At 49.8% G+C, this 24912-nt stretch overlaps 1 protein-coding gene across 7 annotated transcripts in view; it reads left to right on the top strand.

Moving 5' to 3' along the window:
* Positions 1–24912, top strand: part of EFCAB6 (EF-hand calcium binding domain 6) — a 245050-nt gene that overhangs the window by 161058 nt on the left and 59080 nt on the right. For all 7 annotated transcript variants that reach the window (XM_053226905.1, XM_053226903.1, XM_053226901.1 and 4 more), the window contains 3 exons: positions 1045–1277; positions 11907–12003; positions 17692–17810. In XM_053226905.1, coding sequence (XP_053082880.1) covers positions 1045–1277; positions 11907–12003; positions 17692–17810 — 449 coding nt within the window. The remainder of the gene's footprint in view (positions 1–1044; positions 1278–11906; positions 12004–17691; positions 17811–24912) is intronic.

The raw sequence follows: 24912 nt of genomic DNA, 5'->3' as shown, positions 1-24912 counted from the left end.
GCAGATCCTGGGACGGGAAGGTATGAGTGCAGCGCCTCCGAAGTCACCACAGAAAGCCCCGGTGGGGGCCGCGTCAGGTCCTGATGGAGACGAGGGGTGCTGGGGCCGCGTCGCCAACTTTCCGAGCCTGAGACCCAGGAAGTACAGACGGGGGAAGCACACGCACTGGCCCAGGCAGAGCCCGTTCAGAGCCCCAGCGCCGGGCACTTGCTGTGCGGCCTCAGGCGACAGCAATAGTAACAAACAACATGTTAGGGCACTTAGAAAACAGCATATTCAACCCTCACAACCACCCCAGGAGAGAGGGACTTCCGTAATCCCCATTTTACAGGTGAGAAAATGGAAGCACGGCCAGGCTAAATATCTTGCGTACGGTTTCGCCAGTATTAACCGGCAGAGCTGAGGTTTGAACGCGGGCAACCTGCCGGCGAGTGGCCCTCGGCGTGCCGCGTGGCCTCTAAGTCACAGGCTCCCTCCCAGCCTCCATCTGCTCATCCGCAAGATGGGGATTGTGGTGCCCTCGTGTGGCGTCACCGACGGAGCAGAGCACCCGTGCAAAGTCCCTGTGGCTCAGCAGACAGGGCCAGCTCGTCAGCACCGTCACCCAAAACCGGGTACTGGCCCCCGGATGGCCCCTCGAGGTGACATTCAGGACCGCACTTGTTTTCCTGTAGACAGAAGCTGCCACACATCATGAAGCTTCTATAGGAACATCGATCGAGGGCGAGATTTTTATCTGTCCCGAAGAGCTCCAGCATCCTCTTACCATAAAGGCAGAGAGGGGAAGGGAAAGAGAAAAGCCTTTCTTGTCCCTTGCCCTGGCCTCCCCGCGTTACAAGAGGGCAGGGGGAACGCGGTGCGTGGTTCCTTGGGAAAAGCCTATGGCGGCAAGGATGTTCCTGGAGGAGGGAACTTGCCCACGGAGCCGTTGCGGGGACACCGCCCCTTCCTCATTTTGGAGAGGAGCCCACCCGCACGGGGTTGTAAGTGTGTTGTCGCGGGGGTTCAGAAGGAAGCGCTTTGACACGTGCGTTTTGTTTTTAGGACCCCTACTCCGCCTTCTTTAAAATAGACACTGACAGGGATGGCATCATCCACACGCGCGATGTCCACAGACTGCTACGGCTCTTACTGTTCAATCTGAAAGACGACGAGTTTGAGCGCTTCCTGGGCCTTCTTGGCCTGAGACTCGGCGTCACGCTAAATTTTCGGGAATTTCGAAATCTGTGTGAGAAGACGTCTTTGAGAACAGACGACCCGCCTCAAAGACTCATTGGGTAAGAGCGCACGCGGCTCAGCGCCTTTGCCCGCACGGGGTCCGCTGCTCCCGCCGGGCCCACGGAGAAGGGGGAGGAATGGAATTGCCCCCCCCGGGGAACGATCGTTTCGCCTTTTGGGGGGCTCGAGAGAAACCACGCAAGGAATAGCCTTCAATGCCGAAAGCCTGAAAGATACCGGGTGCGGATTAGAAGGTACAACCCGATCTAGCCACCCGTGAGCGTGGGTTTCGCATGTCACTGTGAATCATGCCAGCCTTCCTTCTAGCCACACAACAACTACGTGCAGGCACTTCTGTGTTTTTTCTTTTATAAAAAGCTGGGGTCGGATTTATGGGTGTTGCCCAGCCTTGCGAGACCTGTCGGCCCCCTGCCTGTGAGCTGTGCAAGCTAACGCTTGTCTAGAGAGCACTGGTCCAGGCACTAACATGTCAGCCCAGGCAATCACATGACTTGGGGAACCACAGAGCACCTTCTGGTAATTGATGGAAACTGAGTATCACGTCAGGTTTTTTCTATGAGTGTAAACACATAGATACACAGGGCCCTTAAATAACCACAGGATGCTTCAACCCTGCAGCTTGACTTATATGTGGATTGGGGGAGGGGGGAATAAATACAGTGTGATTATGTACATGTGTTTTCTCTTAACGATTTTCTTCACACGTCCTCTTCCCTCGCTTACTTTATAGTAAGAACACGGTGTATTACACATATAACGTTCAAAATATGGGTTAATCGGTCGTGTTACCAGTAGGGCTTCCAGTCAACAGTAGGCTACTACTAATTAATTTTGGGTGGAGTCAAAAGTTATATGGGGATTTTTGACTGTGGGGGGGGTTGGCGCTCCCAACCCCTGCCTCGTTCAAGGGTCAAGTATACGTCTTTTACTTTCTATAAATCTGGGGTCAGCTGAGCCAACTGTTTTGGGGAGCTACAAGGACGACGCCCCCACCACCCCTTCCCAGGCAGTGTTCCACCCCCGACCTCTGTCTACTCCATGCCAGCCTCCCTCAGGTCAAGGAGGCGAGTCTGCGTGTCAGCTGGACCGTGATTCGTCTCCTCCATTTCTCTCAGTAAGCGCCTACGCCCCTTCAAGCAGGAACAGCAATGGCAGTACATCCACCCCATTGAGATCTGTTGATGCCAACAGGCATGAATGAATTAGCCCTTCAGCTCCTCCTTGACCAATTATTATAAGTGGAATAGTACTATTTTTTTGAAACCCTCCCATCCACTATGATAATACAGAGATGTGTTCTCTGCACCGTAGTAACATTCACTAGGCTGTTTTGCCCTGGAGGCACCGGCGGCCCCACCCCTTCCCTTCCGCCAGGCTGGGGAGCTCCCTGGAGCTGAGAACTCCCAGAAGCCCCCATTACTGGGCCAGATTACGCAATTCTTGGCTAGGCTGCAGAGGCCCTCTGATATCGCTCTTTAATTTTTCTCCCTGAATTCGCTGGTTTTGTTTTGCCTGTACTTTAAGAAAAGCCGGCCAGAAAGAAAACAACTGCGGTCTCCTTCTAAGTGAAAGAAATGATCGCATAACACGTGAATTGGACACCTGCTTCCAATTGCTCAAGTTCTGAGGAGCTGTGATAGGAGACTTGATTGCTTACCATTAAAACAATACAAAAATATCCTTCAGAAGGAATTTTCTGGAGAATGTGTGCAGAATGAACCTAGAAAATTTCAACCACAGAGCGCAATCTTCCCATTCAAATGACTCAGCCTTCTTATTTGTATTCATTCCTTCGCTCATCAGGCGTTTACTGAGGGTCTGCTCCGGGCTAGATGTGGCCCCAGGACGAGGTGGTACAAAGACCGCCTTTGAGGGGCTCACGGGTGAATGTGGAACAGGTACAAAAATAAAGAGCTATAGTGAAACGCAAGGATGTCTGAAGTGCCTCCGAAATGGGAACAGCTAAGCCTGCTTGAGGTGCACGGGAAAAGTGGGACATCTGAGTTGCATCTTGAGGTGTGAGTAGGAGTTTGTCAGGTGCAGGCTACCAGATGGTGGTTCGAGGCCAGAGAACAGCATTTACAACACCCTAGAGGTGGAAATGTCTAGCGCATTCAGGAAACGGGGAGAGGATGTGTGTGCAGAAGTGGCATGCACCGTGGGGGCATGGTGGGAGGAGAGCCCTGGAGAAGGAGGGCCAGCTGAGAAGGGGCTGGAGAGCCAGGCTGAGGAGTCCATCCTTTACCAGCAGACAGGAGAGGGTTTCACGTTGTGGAGGCGGAGGGCCGCATTGTGCTGCAGAAAGACCCTTCGGCAGTCGGAGAGCAGAGGATGGATGTAAGGAGGACTGTCCCTGCAGTCCAGGGAGACCCAGCATGGCGTCCAAGGGTCTGGTGGAGAGACCTCAACCAAGGCACTGCCTTAGAAAGCCACTGCTTTAGAAGGCCTCCCATGGCCAGACCCCATGCCTCTGCTTCGAGAAGATGCATCCTCTAGTACTCTACAAGGAGGCCCTATCACTTGACTTGCCGGATGAAGGACCCAGGTGATGGGTGGTGGGCAGAGATGTGAACGCAGGGTGCCTGTTTGGAGGGACCCCTTTCTCTGCCTGGAGGCCTCCCCCTCCTTCACCCGCCTACCACACCGGCCTCATTTTTAGCCACCGGCCACACCTAGACACCATCCCTTTCTGGAAGCCATCCTGCCCTCTTGTTTGGGCCCCTCTACCTTCAGGGCCTTCCCTTTCCACCAGCATTATCAAACACAATACTTTTGGGAAATTTGGGGGCTCATAATTTTGTTGAGGAGAGTAAGACCACCTTGTTTGTTTCATAACCCGCAAAACATTTTCATTTTTAGATGTATAAATGCCAATTAGAACGATCAGTCCAATGGCCTGTTTCATTTCTCCATCATCTATTCCCTTCCAATCTGTTCCCTTGTTTAAAACATTCCTGCCTGTCCATTTATCTACTGACAACCCACATCAAGTCCATATTGGTTCACGTACATCACAAAAGATGAAACAACACTGTCACGTGCCCTTTTAGCAAAATTTGATGCTTCGGCCTCTTGTCGCAAAATAGTGTATGATCAGGTCTTTCATGTTGAATGGCTAGCTGAATCGAAAGGCCAAATTTCCCTTTCATTCTTAGAAATACATCATTCGTTTGTCAAAAAATTTGGCTTGTATGATCAGTCTCATCATCATCTCTGGAATCCAGAGTCCTGTTCTGTCTGTGTGGATTCCTCTTCTGGTTCATCTGATCATTGGGAGATGTTTTCTTCCCTTTGCCATTTGAACATGAAATAAGAGTTCTGAATTTTTAGCTATGTTTGATAAAAACTGACATAAGACTGCAAAGATGGTGTTGCTGTGTTCTTTTCACCTTCTCTAAAGATGCTGTTATACTTTGGGCAGTGCAGTCAGGACACTAGGGAGTGATTCATTTCAAGATCCTGTCGTTGGCTAAGTAATTCCCTCATTTTCTGTTTTCTTCTTACTGCTTTAGTCTCTCTCTCTTTCCCTCTCTCTCTCTCTCTCTCTCTCTCTTTTAGCATAGTTGGAAATAATTAAAGAATAAATGATTGATCGTTTCTTGGGATAATGAAATCGATCTAGTAAAATTGAAATCAAGATCACTAAGACCCCATGTATGTAAGACCCCATTGACCCCATCAATGGACCCAGGTGGTATTGCAAGATAGAATGAGTGTTATCTCATAAAGAAAATAATTTTGTTGTTGTTGTTGTTCTTTGAAAGCCCTCTAAGAAAAACTGAGAGTCATGAGTGCCAATTCTCTTCCACTTTCCGGATTATATAGAATTGTTATTTCTTTCTTAAATATTTGATATAATTCACCAGAGAACTGATCGGGTCCTGGAGTTTCCTTTGTTGGGAAGATTTTAACTATGAATCTCATTAATTTAATAGATCATTCAGGGTTTCTATTCCTTCTTGAATGAGTGTTTGGAGTTTGTGTTTTTTGGTCCATTTCATCTAAGTTGTTAAGTTTATGAGGATAAAGTTCTTCAAAATATTCCTCCCTTACATTCTTTTAATATCTGGAGGGTCTTTAGTGTTGTCCCTTTTATCATTTCTGATACTTGGTAGGTAATGTCTTCTCTTCTTTTTTCTTGATATGTTTCACTAGAGATTTATCATTTGATTGATATTTTCAAAGAACCACCTTTTTGTTTCATTGATTTTGCTCTATTGTTTTCTGTGTAATAGAAACAAATTTCTGTTTATTGATTTCTCTTCTTTATTACTTCCTACTTTCTTCTTGCTTTGAATATAGTTTACTCTTCTTTTTTATTCTCTTAAGTTTGGAAACTCAGATTTTTTATTTGAGTTCTTTCTTTTCTAACAGCGCCCCTGAACGCTATCAGTTTCCTTGTAGGCACTGAGCTGGCTACATTCTACAAACCCGGATCTATTACAGTTTTAAGTTTCATTTACTCAAAAATATTTTCTAATTTCCCTTGAGACTTTCTTTTGGATCCACAATTATTTATGTGTGGTTCTGTCGATTTTAAAATATGTCCATGGTTTCCAACTATCTTTCTGTTATTGATTTCTAGTTTAATTCTGTTGTGGTCAGAAAACATACTTTGTATGATTTGAATTCTTTTACATTTGTTCAGCTTTATTTTATGACCCTAGAGATGGTCTATGTTGGTGAGTATTCCATGGATGCTTGATGCGAATGTGTATTTGGCTGCCGTTGGGTGGAGTGTGCCGATGAGATCAAGTTAGTTGATAGTGTTCAGGTCCTCAGTGTTCTTGCTTATTTGTTTGTTCTATCACTTCCTAGAGAGGAGTGATGAAGTCCCCAGCAACAGTTAAGCACTTGTCTATACCTCTTTCCAGTTCGATCCATTTGTGCTTCATGAATTTTGAAACCGAGAAAAATAGTGTGTTTATACTTGCCATTTCTGCTTCTCTTCCCTTATTTCTGAAGTTCTGTTCCTCTCTGTTATCACGTTCCTTCCTCAGAGAAGCTTCCTTCAGCAGGTCTTTCAGAGCATGTCTACCGGAGACAGCTTGTCTTAGTTTTCCTTCACTGAGAAAATCTCTCTTGCTCCTTCATCCCTAACAGACATTTTTTCTGGGTATAGAATTCTGGGTTAACAGTTATTTTCACAGCACTTTAAAAATGTCACTCCATCGTTTTCAGGCCTTCATGGTTTGTGGTGAGAAGTCTGCAGGAATTCAAGTGGTCTTGCCCCCTCGATGGCCTGTGTCATTTTCCTCAGGTTACTTTCAGGAGGTTTTTCTTTATCTTTGGTTTTTATTAGTTTTAGTATGATGTGTTTGGGCATGACTTTCTTTGTTTATCATTCTTTGGGTTTCCTGAACTTCTTGAATTTGTAAATTTATGTTCTTCATCGAGTTTGGGAAGGTTGCAGCTATTATTTCCTCATGTTTAAAAAAAATTTTTTTTTGGTATCAATCTCTCCCTCCATCCACCCCTTGTGGTATCCCAATGACATGAATGTAGACTTGTTGATTTTGTACCACTGGTCCCTGTATTAGTCCCTGAAGCTGTATTCTTCCCTTTTTCCCCCCATTGATCGGATTGGATTAATTCTGTTCATCTGTCTTCAGGTTCACTGACTCACTCCTCTGTCGTCTGCATTCTGTCATCGAGCCAATCCAGTAAAAATTTTATTTCATTTGTATTTTTCATTTCTAAAGTTTTCATTTGGTTCTTGTCTTCCCCCAGCCTTCTATCTCTTGGCTCATATTATCTGCCTTTCCACGTATTTTGAGGACATTTCCTTTTACTTCATGTTTCTAATAGCTGCCTTAAAATATTATAATTTCAATATCTGGGTCATCTTGGAGTCTGTTGTCTTTTACCTTGAGAATTGTTGAGATTTTCCTGGTTCTCTGTATATTGAGTTATTTTGGATTGTATCATGGGCTTTTTAAGTATTATATTATGATACTCTGGCCCAGTTAAAATCCTCAGTTGTGTGTTGATTTGTGTTTTATTTATGTTTTAAGCAAACAGTCAATCCAGTTAGGTTCAGACTGCAAGTCCTAACCTGCCTTCTGTGGTTTCTATGTCCGTTGAGTTTCAAGGCCACTGCAGCACTATGAGGCCAGCCCATGTGCGCAGCCCCGCAGGTGGGGAGTTGTGGGGGGAGCAAGTCTTCAGTACACAGTAGTGAAGTTCTCAGAGCTTCTGCTGTGCTGCTTTGGATTAGTTTCACACAAGAGCACAGCAGAAGTGAATCTGGAACTTCCCGCACAGATTTAGGCATCCTGTTTTTCAGCCCTCTCGTATGATTTCTCCCCACACTTTCCAGCCCCCAGAGAGTCCCCCCACCCACCTGTTTCCTCTCTCTTTTTTTTTATTTTTATTTATTTATTTTTTTTTTTTTTGGCCTTCTTGCTGGAAACCCTTAGGTTTGGGCCTATCTGCATGGTTATGTACTTCCTATGACTGGGCCTACCCCCAGTGCAACACAGTGAGAGGAAAACAATAATGTGGATACCTTCAGTGTTCCTTGAGCACAGAGTGTGTCTTCTGGTGAAAGGGAAGAGTTTTAGTTTTAGGCACTTACTTGGCCACTACTGTTGCTGGCTATGTCACAAAAGTGTAGGTGTGTAACTCAGAGTCTTTGGATCAGAACAGGGAGGATGAAAAGAGACAAAGGGGGCATTATATCCCCCACATACTTTGTACTTCAGGGCTATCCTTTCTGGTTCTTTGGTCAGAAATACAGGCTTTCTTGTGGAGCTTTTTTGGCCCATGCCCGCTGCATAGTTCCAGAAGTGGGACTGTCCTTAAGCCTAAGCTGGGAATATGGGCGATAAAGAACCCATGAAACTCATATCAGTCATTCTTCAAGTTTTGATTTCCCTCTCCATCATCCTTCTTTTTTTTTTTTAATGTTTACTTATTTTGGAGAGAGAGGCAGAGCGTGAGCAGGGGAGGGGCAGAGAGAGAGAGAGAGGCACAGAACCCAAAGCAAGCTCCAGGCTCCCAGGTGTCAGCACAGAGCTTGACATGGGGCTTGAACCCACGAGCTGTGAGATCATGACCTGAGGTGAAGTCGGACGCTTCACCAACTGAGCCACCCAGGCACCCCCCTCTGTCATCTTTCTATTATTTACTTTTGGGTGTTCTCAGAATTACTTCTTGTATTCCGTCGAGAGCTTTTAGTTGTAATCAGTGGGGGAGAGAGGGTGCAGTGTGTGCCTTCTCCATCTTAGCTGGACAAGAGGGACAAGGACTCTTGCCCTGCCTGGAGTGCTGGTCCCTGTGATCACACAGCTGCCTCATCACCACTCATGCCTCAGAGAGCCGCTCCCTGGCCTTCTTAGCTGAAGCCTCCCCTCTCACCCATCACTCTTGGTCACATTCATATCCCAAGTTATCTGATTCATTCATTTTCCACATGTTGCTGTAAGTTCCCACAGTCATGGTATGAGCTCCTTGAGGATGTGGGCTCTGTCCACATCGCTGGTCAGGGTGTCTACAGAACCCAGAGCAGCACAGAGTAAGAGGTCATATATGTTTGCATCGGACAGACTGCCTGATAACAAGGCTGGGTCTCCCTGACTATCAAGATCTAAAGAGTCAGGCAATAGAGGAAATCAGTAACTTTTGGAAAAGCCATAGAAAAACCTTCTGATCTCTTGAGGAGACAGTATATAAAATGGGACGGGGAGATATGGGTGGGAAAATCATAGGTGTCCCTGGTTTGAGCCTGGCTCACTGAGAAAACATTCAAGACTTACGGCCTAGAAAAGAAATTGGGTTGGTGGAGGCCGTTCAGATATGTGTTTAGATAGCGAGATCAGTTTGGGTTCACTGACTTTGCAGACACAGAACATGCCCCTCAGAATCTCTATCCTTTGGGGGGAGTTCAGGTGAGTCCTGTGGGTACAGGTTGGATTTAGGAGGAACTTAAGGTGAAGACAGGGGAATAGGCATCATTATTAGGACCTACAGTCCTCTTAAGCAATAATTGTGAAAATGCAACCTAGTCCCCCCAACCTTCCCAAACATTTAGTGGTGAACTAGTGACAGAGGATTAGATTGGTTGACCTTTGGATCCCTTTCCACCCTGGAAATTCCATGATTCTGTGAAGTCCAGTAGTCAGTTGGAGAAAGATGGAACAGAAAAGTAGGTGAGGAGATTACAGCCCCAGCGGTACAGATGTGTGGATAAATGGCGGAAAGGCATGGTTGGGGACATGAGAAGGGATGGCCTTTCAGAAGAGTAAATAAGCTTTGGGGTGGAAAGAGAGAGGAGTGGTCAAGGTTTGGGGGAGCCAGGTGGGGAGGGAAAACCATACTCACTGAAGGCACACGTCCACCCGGCCCCAAGATTGGTATTCCAACACGTGGTGTCACCTAAAGCGCAGCATGATGAAGGCAACCAGAGAGGGGAGAGATGGTTAATAGGGGCACATGGAACACACAAGTCAGCGAAGACCCCTGGATTCAGCAATATAGAAGCAAATGGTGAATTTAAAGACCGGGGTGGGCTCTTAATAAAGGGAGGCGTGCCCGCCATAGTTTACCGTGCACCCCCACGAGCTGGCATTTTCCAGGAGGGAAAATGAAACGGGGAAAGCCCTCATTTGGTCTGGTTCAACAGTCGCAATGTAGGAGTTTGTGCTCGCCAAACTGTGGGGGTCACAGTTTACGTAATTCGCCAAAGAAGAGCTGCTTAAAATAAGACGCTGTGTGGCCCAGTATAGCCCAGTGTAGGTTTTGGGGGTAATCATGGGTACCAATGCACCTGGTGACTCATGGGCTCTGGGCACGGTCAGTCATCAAGGAACTTGAGGAGCGGTCCAGGACAGCTGTCCGGGGGCAGCAGAGCGTGTTGGAAGGGATTTGAAGAAGCCACATGAAGAACACTGATTGCTGCTTGCTTTGTCGATTCGGGTTGCCGTGACCTGGCTTGCCGTCTGCTTCTGAAATGCGTGCCAGGGTGGAACTTCCAGGAGAGCCTTGTCTGGTGGGCGGCAGCCGCAGACTCCACTTTTCCAGCCTTCACACCGAGCCCGGCGCTCCAGCCACGCACTGGGCAATGCTGCGTTTGTTGAACGGAAACAGAAATGCTAAGTGGAAAGAGGACCCCCAGTGCGTAAAAACCAGAGGTGTCCCTCACCTCTGTGAAGTGTAATATTTCAGGGATCTTTTCCTACGAAGAGTGAACTTACAGGGGCAGCAAACCTGTAGCTTCAGATAAAAACCAAATGGTCACGAGAAAGGCTAGCCATGGCATCGGAGACCTGAGTCTGAATGGTTTCCAGGTCCTGGCTGTGTCATTTGGCAGGTTGGTTAATTTCCCGAAAACACAGCTTCCTCTTTCGCAGAGTGGGCTGGTAATGCCGGCATGGCTGGGAAAACTCCAGATTCCATGTGTCACTTGACTGGCTGTGCTCAGCACCCGCTGGTCACTGACCTCGTGGTGGCCATCAGCACCTGAGAAACCCACACAGTGCTGCCGACCTGAGTGTCACATACAGAGGGTCACGTTCAAAGCGGCCCTTCTAGGGGGATTGTGCAAGCCTTTGACCTCCATTGTTTGCAACACACAAATCCCTGCATTCTCTCAACTGGCAGCATACTGGTTGACCTTAGACTTTTTTTCTTATATGCGGTTCATTTGCAGAAGCGTAAATAATACTTCTTTAAAGGGGCTCTGTGGGGCTTGCTTGCTATCCATCCCCCACACTGGTCTTCTGGGGACCCTTCAGGAGAAATTTCTATTGGGGTCTCTATGGGCCTCGGTCTGGTGGCAAGATGTGCTTAGCACCCAACATGCCTGTGAGTAAGTGCAGGTTCCAGGTGGGGGTCTCAGATGTGGTCCCATTTCAGGAAACTGTCGGGTGATGTGGATGTGGTCAGTTTTGCCGGGGGAATGTGCTGAGCACCCTGAGATCTGCAGGGAAAATATTTCAGATGCAGATCTGGATGTGGAAAACAGCTCAAGTTGCCAGAAAGGGAGGGATAGGTGCTCCGAGGAGCAGAGCAATTACAGAAACAGAAGTGGGGAAGGGTTTTACAGATTTTATCCGCCCCGTCCTTCGAGTGGAGGAATCCAGGGCTTAGCCACGGTGTTAAGCGTGGGGCATTTTTTTAAAGTGTCTTTGGCGTCCATCATCCTAGGAGGAAATAAACAGAATTTTGATCATTTTACATACTTGAGCCCAACCTTTGAACAGTAGCTGGGACCGAGAAAGCGATGCCCCCCCCCCCACCCCCGCCCCGTGTTCCCGAACCGTTTGTTAGTCTGCATTATTATTCCAATTCGCCAATTCAGAAATAGAAGTTTGTGGTTGCTTTCTTCTGAAGAGGCTTCACTGTTCTATGGTGTTTTTTCCCCTTCTGAGAAGAAATGAGCCCTGTTTGTTTTGTGAGTGGCAGAGAAAGTTGAACAGCATTTATCTGAAAATAAACAAGGACTTATAAAATTTAAGAAGACTTCCCTAACATGCAGCTGGGGAAATAAGACTGTATTTTGAGAATTAAGTTAGACCAGATGTGAAATAACAGACTTTAACGGTATCTTTGAAACAAACGGGGATGGGGAACCCCTTGGGAGATTAATGAGTCCATTAAATTTAAACACAGTTATTTATTTATTTATTTATTTATTTATTTATTTATTTATTTATTTTTCTTTTAAGACCAAAACAGAAGGTCGCAGATTCAGAACTAGCTTGTGAGCAGGCTCATCAGTATCTTGCTACCAAAGCAAAAACCAGATGGTCAGACTTATCTAAGGTAAGAAAACGATGATTTCCTTAAAAGGAAAGGGAATCTATTTCAGTGTTCTCAGATCATTGGGATAATCAAGCTGTTTAGATCCCGTCGCTGAGATGGGAAAACAATGTTCTATACCCAACTGGTGACTCCTTTTATTCCTAAAATACTTTTTCAGCATAAATTCTCCCATCCGAGGTCAACTGATGTTTAGAGAAAGGAGTATTTGTAGGAGTTATGTGGACAGAAATTCCTAGATGTATCTCAGGTTTGATATGAATTAAAAATTTTAAACAAACAAACAAACAAAAGAACCCTGTCATATTATTTTTACCCCATTCAAAACCTGCATTTCTGGGTGGGTGGGATTTCTTCCTGTCTTCCAAAACGATAGAAAGCACATTGTGAAGGTGAATGCTGTAGATGGGCAATCGTGTAAACCAATTTGGTGTTGAGATGGGCGCGTAATCTAATGACAGTTGTACCCACGGGACAGTAGAACTGAGCCTGCAGGCCTGAGTTCATCCCCAAGTGGGTGATCATTTCGTAACCCAACAAGGACACAACACCTTCACCTTAGGAAATGTCTTTAAAACTGCACTGTGGAAGAATTTTCTTTTTGTTTTTTTTTTTTTAAGTTTATTTACTTTGAGAGAGAAAGAGAGCACGAGTAGGGGAGGGTCAGAGAAAGCAAGAATCCTAAGCAGGTCCCGCACTGTCAGCGCAGAGCCCGACGTGGGGCTCTCGATTGATCTCACGAACCGCGAGATCATGACCTGAGACGAAATCGAGTCGGACGCTTAACCGACTGAGCCAAGCAGACGCTCCCAGAAGGATTTTCACGTTATTGTGAAGGACACCTCCACTTTGTTTCATCTGGTCATTTCCTTTCAATGTTTGCCTCTCTTGGCCTGTGTCCGATGTGAAGTTCTGTCTTGTCAGTCCTGTGCCGCCCCCGGGCTGCCTCTCCCCAGTCCCCTGCCGTCAGAGTTGACTCTGCGGCTCAGGGTGGCAAATCACACGGAGTCCTCCCGCTCCCACGGGTACGGCTGGCCTTCCCGAGCCGTCCTGTGGGAGTGCGGGGCCAGCCCTGGGCTGTACTCTGCGACCACATGGGCATGGCAGCCGGGAGAGGGCCGAGCTCACTGTGTGACATCATCCTCCACACCCTGCACCCCAGCTTCTCTGGGCCTGCCTCTCCCCTCCTCCCTGCTATTTCTATCCACTCTTCCTCCTGCCCCTATAATGCCCCCTGTGCTGATGCTGCCCTCCGTGGACCCAGGGGCTCCCACGGCCCCTTCCAGGCCCTTCCTGGATTCATCCTGGCCTGCTCTGATGAATGTTGTGCAGCCCATCTCTGGGGTACGTGGGTTTGTGCTGGGGGTTCAGTGGTAACGAAGGCCCATCTTCTTCCAGCCTTCGGAGCTCACAGACCAGGAGAGGTGGCGGTTAAGGAACAAAGGCAGCTCATTAACAAAGCAGGTGGGCACCGTGGGGAAAATGAGCAGGCTGCCGGAGGCCTTCGTTTCTGCCTTGTTGCATCCGTACTTCCTGGAATGCTTCCTCCCCTGGCCCTACCATGGCTCTGTCGGGCCTCCTCCACTCCCTGTCTGGACCTGCCCCCTCTCGGGCTCGGTGACCCTCTCTGTCTGTGTTCACTCCCTTGAGCACGTCCTCTGCACTTACCTCTCCATACTTTGTTTTTGTTTTTGTTTTTATTTAGAGAGAGGGAGAGTGGGGCGGGGGGAGAGAGAGAGGAGAGAGAGAATCCCACCAGGCTCCGTGCTGTCAGCACAGAACCCGATGCGGGGCTCGAACTCGCAAAACTGTGAGATCATGACCTGAGCTCAACCGACTGAGCCCCCCAGGCGCCCCTCCTCTCCACACCGATTCCCGTGGCCTCTCATAACCATCTTTATCCCTGATGTTCTGCAGAACCCCAAGTGTGTTTAGGGGAGGGGCGGGGGCCCTGGAGTGCTCTGCGGCTAAGCCAGCAGCCTCGGGTCCGTCCCTTCTAGAAGCGAGCCTGGTGGAAGTGTGGGAAGGGAAGAAGACTTGGAGGCTCACGGAGGAAGAGGAATCAGCCGGGGCACGTGGAGCCACTTTGTGGGGGGTCAAGCGTCACTTCGTGCCGGGCCTCACACCTCTCTCGGCCCCCCCGCGGGACTGCGTGCCCCTGTGTGTTTTTTATTAGTATTCGATCGGAGCTTTCTCCCACTCTCTCAATTTATCTTGAAGAAAGCTCTAAGCTTTTTGGGATTCGTTCTGAATCCCAAAGCTGCGGAAAGTAGGGTGACGCATAGATAAGGCGCATTAATGACGGACCCCTGGCGACGAGGCGGGTGTTCTACCATCCAGCACAGCCTTGCTCTTCCCTTCCGGGTCGTGGCAGACACGCGGCATTTGGCTCCTCTCTGGGCACTTCTGTGGGTTCGCCAAAAAGACCCGCGAATGTCGGAAAGGATGTGGTCCCCAGTAAAACTGCATTTGGAACTTGAACAGTCAGGTACTGCGTCCTCTAGCTGTCCTCAGCGAGGGTCCCCGGCTGGCCACTCAGCCGGGCTCAGCCAAGGACACCGCCAGCCGATCTCTTGGACGCACCCGCAATCGGCCTCTTCTGGGCAGCTTAACAGGCTCACTTCCGTTTAAGTATGTTTGGAAAACAAGTCCATCGATTTCTTCAGCAAACATTATTATGAGTTAACTATGGACTGTTGCAAGATATTAAAGACACAGCGACCAAAAAAAAAAGACACGGTCTCTGATCCCAAGAGACTTGTGGTGTAAGCACCAATAAGAGTGCTAAAGAATTGTATTATAATTGAAGTAGCTTTTTTTAAAGCTCATTTTTCAAGTTGTGACTCAACAGTGCAATGTAATAGCAATACATATTATATATATTATATATATATAATGTGTGTATTTGTACGTGCATAATATGCACGAATGCATATAGTGTATGTAGTAATAACGTACAGTAATAATATACATGCGTAGCTTAGGTACGTTTAAGGTAGTCACCGCGTATCCCAAGTTGTATCCCACCACGTAACCCGCCATCCAGATGAAGGAGGAGAACACTCTCAATGTCTTAGCGCCGTACACACTTTGCATCAAGGGCCAGGCAGTGACCGACCTTGGCTTTGTGAGGCAGGGGCTTCAGACACAGCCGCTCAGCTCTACCGTGTGGCCCTCGGTGCTGTCAGACTCCGCTTCCTCCTCCCTAGTGGATGCGTAACAGCGTGTCATTCTAGTTTTAGGGAGCATGTGTTGGTTACTCGTGAGCGGTGAGTATCTTTTCGTTTATTCCTGAGGCAGGTTTCCTTTCTCCGTGAAGGGCCTGCTCGTTGGTTTCCTCACTGGGCTCTCTCGTGATTTCTCGTTGGTCGATAGGAACTCGTACCATGGTTTGGCTGCTAGTCTTTTGTCGATGATACGTGGTTCTGCGTTTGCACCCTTTTCATATGATATCTTTTGGTAAATATAAGTTTGTTAAAAAAACTTTTTTAAAATGTTTATTCGCTTTTAAGAGACAGAGACCAGGGAGTAGGCAGGGGAGGGGCAGAGAGAGAAGGAGACACAGAATCTGGATCCGAGCTGTCAGCACAGAGCCCGACGCGGGGGTCGAGCCCACGAACCGTGAGATCGTGACCCGAGCCGAAGTCCAACACCCGACTGCCTGAACCATCCAGGCGCCCCGGGTTCTTCTTGTCGATAGAGTCAAATGCGAAATGTGTTAACATTTCCTGTAGGTCTCACCCAAGAATCTGTGTTTCATCTGAAGTCATGAAGACCTTTCAGCAGCTCTCCAGTGAAGCCTTTCCCATCCTGGTCTTGAAATCCACACCACGTGTCACCTATGTGTTGGGAGGCAGGGGTTTGCTCCCACTCTTCCATATGGAGACCCGGTTGTCTAGCCCCCGTAAAGCCCATCCTTCTCCCCCTGACGTATGGCATCACCGCTGTCCTGCCTCGAGGCCTGCGGGTGTCTCTGGGCTCCTCACTCTGTTCCCCGGGTCAGTTTGTCTGTCTTGGCACCTTCACCACATCACTGTAATCACAGTAACTCGGTAATACGTCTTGATCAGCTGGTAGGCAAGTCCCTCCCCCTGTCCTTTGAGAGTTTATGAATCAGTTTGTCAAGTTCCATAAGGCAACAAAGCGTTTGGAGAGAAATGCCGTCTTTACAATTTTGAGTCTTCCAGTTCACGAGCACGGTATGTCTCCATTTATTCTGATATTTTTAAATATCTTTCGATAAATTTTTAGACTTTTCTGTGTAGCGGTCTTACGATCATTCGTAAGGTTTATTCCCTGGGATGGGGCACCTGTGTGGCTCAGTCAGTTGAGTGTCTGACTTTGGCTCGGGTCAAGATCTCACGGTTTGTGAGTTTAAGCCTGTCAGCATAGAGCGCACTTGGGATTCTCTCTCTCCTTCTCTCTGTGCCTCCCCCACTTGTTCTCTCCCTCCCTCTCTCTCTCTCTCTCTCTCTCTCTCTTTCTCAAAATAAATAAACTTAGAAAAAGGTTTATTCCTAAGACTTTCTATGTTTGGTGCTATTATAAATATTTTTTTTAATTTGTTCTCTGTGCCTGATATGTAAGAACATGAATGATCTTGCCTATTGACCTGAAATCCAGATTTCTTGCTAAATTCTCTTAGCATAGTAATTCATTTGTGGATCTTTCCTACGTATCCAGCCACATCGTCTGTGAATAACGACAGCTGTATTTCTTCCTGTCCTGTTTTTTACCTTTTATTCCTTTTTCTTGCTTGACTACCCTGGCTGATACCTCCAGTACGACGTGGAAAAGAGAGCAGCGGAGACCTTGCCTGTTCCTGGTCTTAAAGGGAATGTCTCCACCTTCACCATGGAGTGTGATGCTTGCAGAGGACTTTCTAGACGTGCCCCTGCATCTACCTCATGGTGTTGTGAGGAAGAGGGTCAGAGGAGCTATTACTTCCAAACAGTTTAAGTCAGTGCCGAGTGCCACACGTTACCTGCTAGTCTGTGGCCCTCTTAACAGGCCAAAAATTCCCCAGATACCTTTTGCATCCCTCGGGGACATTAAAAAGGTACTGTATTGGGGCGCCTGGGTGGCTCGGCGGGTTAAGCGTGCGGCTCTTGATTTCGGCTCAGGTCACGATCTCACGGTTCGTGGGTTCGAGCCCCACGACGGGCTCTGCTCAGAGGCGTGGAGCCTGCTTTCGAGTTTCTCTCTTCCTCTCTCTCTGCCCCTCCCCCCCCAAATAAATAATTAAACTTAAAAAAATAAAGCTACCATATCATCGCATCATCAGAGCTGGGGTCTCACGTGCCTCATGCCTGTCTTACAACCAGAGGACCAAGTCTGCTATGTTGTCAAGATGACCACCTCCAACACGTGGGCTACTGTCTCATTCCCCAGGCTCTGGGACCCTCATTTCTAATAGCTCTTGAGCCCAAGTTGTTGGCCGGGTCATACACCTGAGACCACTCATCACCCAGAAACCAGCCCCTTCCAGTTCATGATAGTTGTTTGCGTTTTGCTCGGTCACCTTCTTTACCGAAATGGTGAGGGTATCTGAAGCTTTGACTGAAAAGTAATTAAGCGGGTAGAGAGGGGAGAGACACGTCTTCTGTTGTTCAGGTATCGGCTGTGGACAATCCTTTAAACTACCACGAACACACTGTGTAGGTTACTAAATGTCGTCTTGTGATATTGTAGAATTTTATAGAAACCGACAGTGAGGGCAACGGCATTCTTCGGCGGCGGGATATAAAGAACGCGCTGTACGGTTTTGATATTCCTCTAACACCGAGGGAATTTGAAAAGCTCTGGATGAGGTAAGTGGCATCCACCAGTCGACCCCCTTCCATCCCGAGGGTCCCAGGTTGCCGGCTGCTGCAAATTCAGCACCAGCCTTGCTCTGCTACTAGGGGGCAAGGTGCTCAGCTAGGAATGGTTTCCTCTGGTTGTGTCTGTCTGCTGCCCTTCCACCCCATAGAGGCTGGTCTCCGGGAACATGGAGAATCAGGGTAAACCCTCATCATCGATACCAGACTTAAGATGTTTGCATTTCCAGGGAGCCAGGAGTTCAAGCCCATCCTTATATCACTTTAGAAAGCGACGTCACTCCCCAAAGACTTAATCCTAACGCAACTAGCTCAGCAGACAGTCCTGCCACGGGTGTGGGGAGAAGCAGTCTCTCCCCATCGCCTACAGATGGAAATCAATGTCGCACAACTGTTTTTTGTAGATACGTAATTCGTTGAAAGAAAATAACCAAACTTTTGGCAACTTGGGGGAGTTTCCCGGGGGTGTCTTAGACGGAAAATAATACCTCATATCGGTTACATTTTTCAAAAAGTATTTTCGATTCAGCTCTTCTTGAATCAGGCCCCCAGTTGCAGTATCCCCCGCGTGGGGGCCTGAGTTTCCAGGTGCGCTAACAATGCGGTCAGTTTCCGAGTTCCAGATCCATCTTTGAATTACCTCCGTCCTCGTCGTGTGTTGGTTGCCGCTCCCGTCCCCGCAGGACGGTGCACGCTATTGTGCATCCCCCCAGGGGCAAGCGCACGGAGCAGCTCCTGTAATTTTTTAGCTTTTCATCTGTTCAAAGTGGAAGGCTGAAACGTTGGCCGAGTTTAGAATTAGGTGGGCTGTTTTGTGTCTAATTTAGAAAAGCAACTTGAAGTTCTTATAAAATCCTTATTCTTTTTTAGATCAGCTCCAACACAGGGCCAATTGAGGCTCTCCTTATTCATATTCTCTTTCAGTAGATTAAATGAGTGGGTCCCACCGAGTAACCAGAAGATTGGGCTCCCCGGTCTTTTGGATGATCCAAAGACGACTGTGTGGTCTCAATACTCGAGGACCTGTCAGGGGATACAAGCAGTCGCCCATATGCGGGGGCACAGTGTCGCCTATGATAAATGCCAGAGGAGGGAACGTGTGGAGGAAAGAGGGAGTAAAAGCAGGAGCGGCAGGTGGGGGCGGGGAGGGCGTGTGGCGGAACAGGAAGCTGTCGCGGTCGGAGGGAGGTTGAAATAGCTCCCGGGGGTCAGAGGAGAAGGGGGATCCCCTCACCCATGGGATGTCGGTGAGACGTTCCATGAGTGCTGGCCCAGGGCTCCCAGGGTGAGAAAGGAGGGGTGGGGCCATCAGGGCCCCAAAGCCCTGGTCTTCAGGCATTATATCAGCCGGGCATTCGGGACTAGCGAAGGCTGATCACCCAGCCATGCTTCAGGAAGATGGGTCAGGGAACGTTCAGAGAAGGGATGGGTGGGCCCAGAGACTGTCGTCTGCATCCCGGTGAGGCGGGACGAGTTCCCGGGCTGGGTGTGGGCCACGGGAAAGAGGGGTGTTGGGGCCAAGTGTCCCCCTCGAGGGGGAGAAGAAGGGCACGCTCACTCGTCTTCCTGACGGGGGGGCTAGAGCACGTGTCCGTCTCAGTGGGAGTGAGACACTCCCTGCCGCTTCGGGCTCAAGTTTCTTTATACGTTTATTGACATTATTAAACGTACACACGTCTGCCCTGACAACTGCGCGAAGTCAGAATTGCATCTGCGTTTGTCCGCGGACTGCCCGCCACGGGTGCTGAGGGACCCAAAGGGAGGGCGCCCCGCTGCCAGACGGGTGGCCATGGCTCCTGCCTCCGTCCTCACAGCTGCGGGGCCTCTGTCAAGTTACTTCACTTCTCTGCGCCTCGCTCTGCTCCGCTAAGTTTGCTGCATGTGTCGGTCAGGGGAGGCCAGCCGCGGTGACAGACAATGGTGTCCTGATCTAGCGTGGGCGTCGTGGGGGGGTCTGCCCACAAGCCGCTGAGGGGACCAGGAGCCCCACCACCCCCTGGAGCTGTCGTGACACCAGGCCTGGGAACGCGGCCGTCACTTTCCCCGAGTTCTGTTGGCCAGAGTCCTTCCACGCGGCCGCGCCCACTACGGGGCAGGCTGGGAGAAGCGGTCTGGAGTTGTGTCCCGGGCAAAAAGAGACGGGGACAGGGGAACTCAGTGGTGACGTCTGCCACAGGTGGAACTACCCCCGAGGGATGAGGAAGAGGGGCATTCGAGACAAAGGAAACTTCAGGAATGTTAGACACCGGTATCTGGGCAGGAAAGCAGAAACCACTCTACTATTTCTGGCCAAGTGGGGCTTAAGGCAGTGATGGACGACAAAGAGGTCAAAGGACCGGAAGCCTGGGCGGGGGGGTGGGGCGGGGTTGTGGTATTACAGGCCAGAGGCTGCCGCCCCCCTGGGCTAGAAGAGGAAGAGGAAGGGGGTGACCCAGAGATCAGGAAACCGCTCCCTAACCTGGGACTGGAGGACAAACGGGAAACGGGGCATTTCTGGAGGCATCTCACCCCAAGGCTGCCTCCGAATCTGCTAGAATCTCAGCCACTGTGCGGAGCAGGAACCACGGCCACGGCGGGAGGCACACCGGACACAGCCGGGGACTGCCCTCTTCCTGCCTTCTGACTGGGCCCACCTCCCCGGGGGGAAGCCGGCGGGTAACTTGGAAGATGTGCCGAAGGATGGGCACGAGGTTGAATGCCACCAGATGAACATCCAGCTGACGGGCCAAGGAGGGATTCACATCCCAGGACCGCGGATTGACCTGAGCGGCCGGGACGTAGGCAGCCTGGGCTGTGCAGGAGAGCGGGCCTGCTCGTCCACTGGACCGGACTACGAAGGGCAGGATGAGGTAGGGACGCTGTCGTAAGGCCAGGTGGCTAGCAGGGAAAGACCTAGGCAGCCCTGCGTTCTAGAAAGATCACTCTGGCCATAGTGGGGAGGATGAATTACAGGAGACTGGGTGGGCGGCACAGAGGTCAGCGGGCCAAGTGAGAGGACGTGGTGAGCTTTCCTGGCAGTGGAGGGAGGTCTGGGGAGGAAGTGACAGGTGTGAGGAGGATTTAGGAAGAGAAGTGAGCCTTAGCGGCCTGGAGGGAGAGGCTGTGTGAGGAGATCGGATGCCCCTGCGGAAGTTGGAAGTGGCTGGGTAGCCTGCGGCTAAGGGCTGTGGTCTAGCGAGGGCTGCACCTTGTCCTTGTGGTGCCCCAGACTGAGCTGTGTGACCCCGGGCCCGTGGCTCGCCTTCTCCGGGCTTCAGTCATCTATCAAATGGGATGGCAACGGGGACCAAATAATATATGGGGAATACCTGGCGTACATAAGCGTAAAAAGTGGTAGCAAAAAGATGATACAGATTTGAGACTCTTTTCTGATTGCACTGTTAATGCAACACTCGTTTTAGAAGTCTCAGAAAATCCGGAAGAGCGTAAAGGAAAAGACAAGACAACAGCAAAGCAGCCGTAATGATAAATGGTGACCTGGTAGTGTGACTGTTCCACCCATCGTGGTCTCAGCTGGTCGTCCTCACCCTCACTCACCCTTCTGGCCTGTTCCTCTCAACCGCTCGGTCTTTGCTGGCAATGGCAGGTTCCCCGCCCTGCTTCGCGCCCCTGGTCCGGCTCTGGACCACAGGGCAGGAGGCGCTGAGCCGGCGACAGGGGGCTGGCCAGCCATGGGTTGTCTAGGCACCAGGAGCCTCCTTCCGTCGCCCGCACAATGGGAGGGGCGTTCTCCCCCACCCAGAGGGAGCTGGGACCGCTGTGACATGCTCTGTCAGCCCGGGGGGTCCGACTGTCGGAATAGGAAAGCCCCCCGACATGGGTAGGTGGACGTGAGCGGACAAATAACATCTGCTCTTTCAAAAATACAAAATTTAAAAATAGGGTAGAATACAGACAAGGAAAAAAAATAGCATCCATTATTCACTCAACATTTATTAAGCACCTGTGAAGTGCATTAGTTTAGAGCCTCACATGAGTCTGGAGGGTCTCGTTTATGCTGTGGAAGTAAATTAATGAATTAACCCCCAAATCTCAGTGGCGTAGCACACCGATGTTTTGTTTCTCCGTTTTTTTTTCTTACTCATCCTACGTCTATAGCACGTGTAGCATCTCTTCTGGACGCTTCTCTCCCAAGCGGTGATTTGGGGATCTGGCCAGCTTCCAGCCTGTGGCTGCCTTGTCTCAGCGGGGGGCATCTGTGGAACCACAGGATCACACGGGCTTTGGTGGGCTTCAGCCCCAGGTGACACCCTCCTGCCTGCGGCCTGGGGCTGGTCCACTGCCCTGCTCAGGCACAGGGGCCGGACAGATCGGGGAGCACCTGGGAGTTAAGCGAGCCATACCGTGGACTGGCTTATCGGGGATTAAAGGAACAAAATGTTCGAGCCTGGAGGAGGCTGGTGTGAAAGGAAACCTGCTAACTGAAGCCAAATTAGGATCTGTAAGGAGCAGTGTGTTTGCTTTGGTTTTGGAGAGCCCGCTAAGAATAAATCACAAGATGGAAGCATCTTCATTCATGCCTTCATTCATCTGAACAATCATGAAGCAGGGAGTTTTTGAAACTTCCTGCGTTGTAGGCCTTGTGCTAGCTTCTGGGGTTCCAGAGATGAGGCAGCCCTCACTCTCAGGCGGCTCACAGCTCAGCAGGGAGGGCAGACAAGGAACGCGACGGTGGCGGTGGCGGGGCGGTGGGAGCCGCGTGCGTGTTCAGGGGAGGGTCCCCAGGAGACGCGAGGACGCCTGAGCTGAGTCTTAATAAACAGTCATTAGCCAGGGGTGGGGAAGGGCATGCCGGTGAGCAGAGGCCCGGGGCAGGTCTGAGACGGGAGAGGAAGGGCCCTGCCTGTCTCGGCAGAGCCTGTCCAGCACGGGGACCACCGAGAGGCCTGCCCAGGACCCACTGTGGGACATGCGCACCGTGCTGAGTACATTCTCTAGCCTCGTTTCGCCACACAGAATTCATCTATTTTGGATCTAAAACAGACTTTGCTGAACAACCATGAAAAAAACACACTGTAAAAATTCACAGAAGACTAAAGCAGGAAAGCAAGTCTCAGGATGAACGGTAGAGATGATTAGTTGTATAAAGCCAGCCGACCAAGTGGACTTGATGGAAAGCTTTGGGGATCACTGGTGCCCCGTTTTTGCACATTTCATAATTTCGTAGTAAGTTATATATTGGTATTCCGGCATCAGAAGAAAAGACGGTGTCAAGATGCCTGTGCCAAAGGTACCAGCTCCCTGGGAGCAGCCCGGACTCTTAGGTTCCCAAGAAGCTGGGTCCTCGGCATCGGCTCAGCCACGGCAGCCTCCTGGCTGGAACCTGGGAGCATCGGGCTGTGGGACACCTGGACACGGAGAGCCCCAAGGTGGGAATGGACTTGAAGGGGTCCAATGAGCAAGGTCTGTAGATTAGGAAGGAGGAGCCTGAATGGGACACAATGGCAGGGAAGGAGTTTTGGAAGCACTTGGAGATGACTGGCCACATAGGCTCCTAGCTCAGCATAAAGAACTATTTATGATTCAGGTTGTCTGGCACTCCAGCGGGCGGTCTTTGAAGGGGTGCGTTTCCCATCCCTGGCGTGGTTTTACCCAAGGCCGGACCACTACTTGCTGGGGGGCACAGAGAAGGGATCGTGGCCCCAGATGGCTCCAGAACCCGTGATTCCACCAGGACTTGCCGAATGCCGTGGCCGTCAGACCACCCTCACAGGCGACACCGGAGAGGATTCCGTGCGTCCCAGGCTGCCTGGCCTGAGTCATCAGTGGGGCTTACCCCAGACCCTCTGACTCTGGGGTCGGTGTTAGGGGGTAGACCTGTCACTGACAAGAGTCGAGCACCTAAGCTGAGCACAAAGGACTAAGACTTTCCAGCAAAGCAATCAGTGCGAAGCTATTCGAATCATGTGTATGACTGAACTGCTGTGTGTACAATAAATGGGCAGGGTAATCTGATCATATCATAAATTAGTGGCCATTGCCACGTGCAAATGCAGGCTTTTATGGGTCCTCTGTTTATGTGCACATTTTTCCTAGCACATCTGCTGCCGAACCATTTTAAAATTCAACCTTTATAGGCAAGTTGATTTTTTAAAATGTTACACAAAGGATTATATAATGAAGGGCGAGGTTATGTAAGCTGAATTAACTCTCTTATTATTCACGTCCACAACAATATTTTAGTGGCAATTGTGCAATCTGGTCTTCTGTTCCCCTGCGAAGAGAATAGAATGTTTATGATCTTTATTAATGAAGTAATTAAGAAGTGTCTTTTCATTCAGTTCAAGTGTCACGATTCAGAGTTTGTTGTCAGTAGTCTCTTGTGGATAACACGCCAGGATGTCAGTGCTTCCTGGGGAACACGCATCCTTTGCCTTCGTTAGCTCAACAGACAAGTATTGATCATGAAGCTTTGGGAGGCCTGTTGCCGGGCGCTGGGAGTCTGTTTGTAAGATAAAGACAGCGTGGTTGCTCCTCAAGAAACTTGCCATCTAGCAGGGGAGGAAGGCATGTGCTAAAGATGCAGAGGCAAAAAGAAGGACGTGGTTGAGCCTGTGGGGGTCAAGCAGCCACAGGACACTGGCGTGTGCTCCCTGGGTGCCAGGCCCTGGTCTAAGCATTTACCCACCGACCCTCACCAGACCCCAGAGGAATCCAGGGGCAGGTGGAAACACAGCAGTTGCGACTTAGGAAGAGAGAGGGGTCGCTTGTCAGTGGGTGGTCTACGCACCATTCTTTCCGGAGCCCTCCTGTAGGGGTGGGGAGCCCTTGGGGGCTTTATTCAAGGGGGGGTCTTGACCAGAGTTGCATTATTCTATCGCTCTGCTGGCCCAAGGCTGGTCGGGCCTGATGCAGTTCAGGGAGAGACGCACGGCCCTGGGATCACCCTAGAGGCTCAAGGAGTGGCACCCCTCCCTAGGTACATCGATGGAAAACTCCACTGCCCTTTCTGCAGCCGGAATCTTACCCCCAGTAGCAGGAAGAGCTGTTTGCTAGAGGCCTTGTGCCGCCTGAGCATCACTACCCTGCAAGAATCACAGGACGAGCCTTGGCAAGGAGATACCCCACCGGCCCCCTTTGGTGGGTGTGGCCC

The sequence above is a fragment of the Acinonyx jubatus genome, chromosome B4 (genome assembly GCF_027475565.1).
Source record: "Acinonyx jubatus isolate Ajub_Pintada_27869175 chromosome B4, VMU_Ajub_asm_v1.0, whole genome shotgun sequence".
NCBI classification, from domain to species: Eukaryota; Metazoa; Chordata; class Mammalia; order Carnivora; family Felidae; genus Acinonyx; species Acinonyx jubatus.
This window is presented reverse-complemented; position numbering and strand designations above follow the sequence as displayed.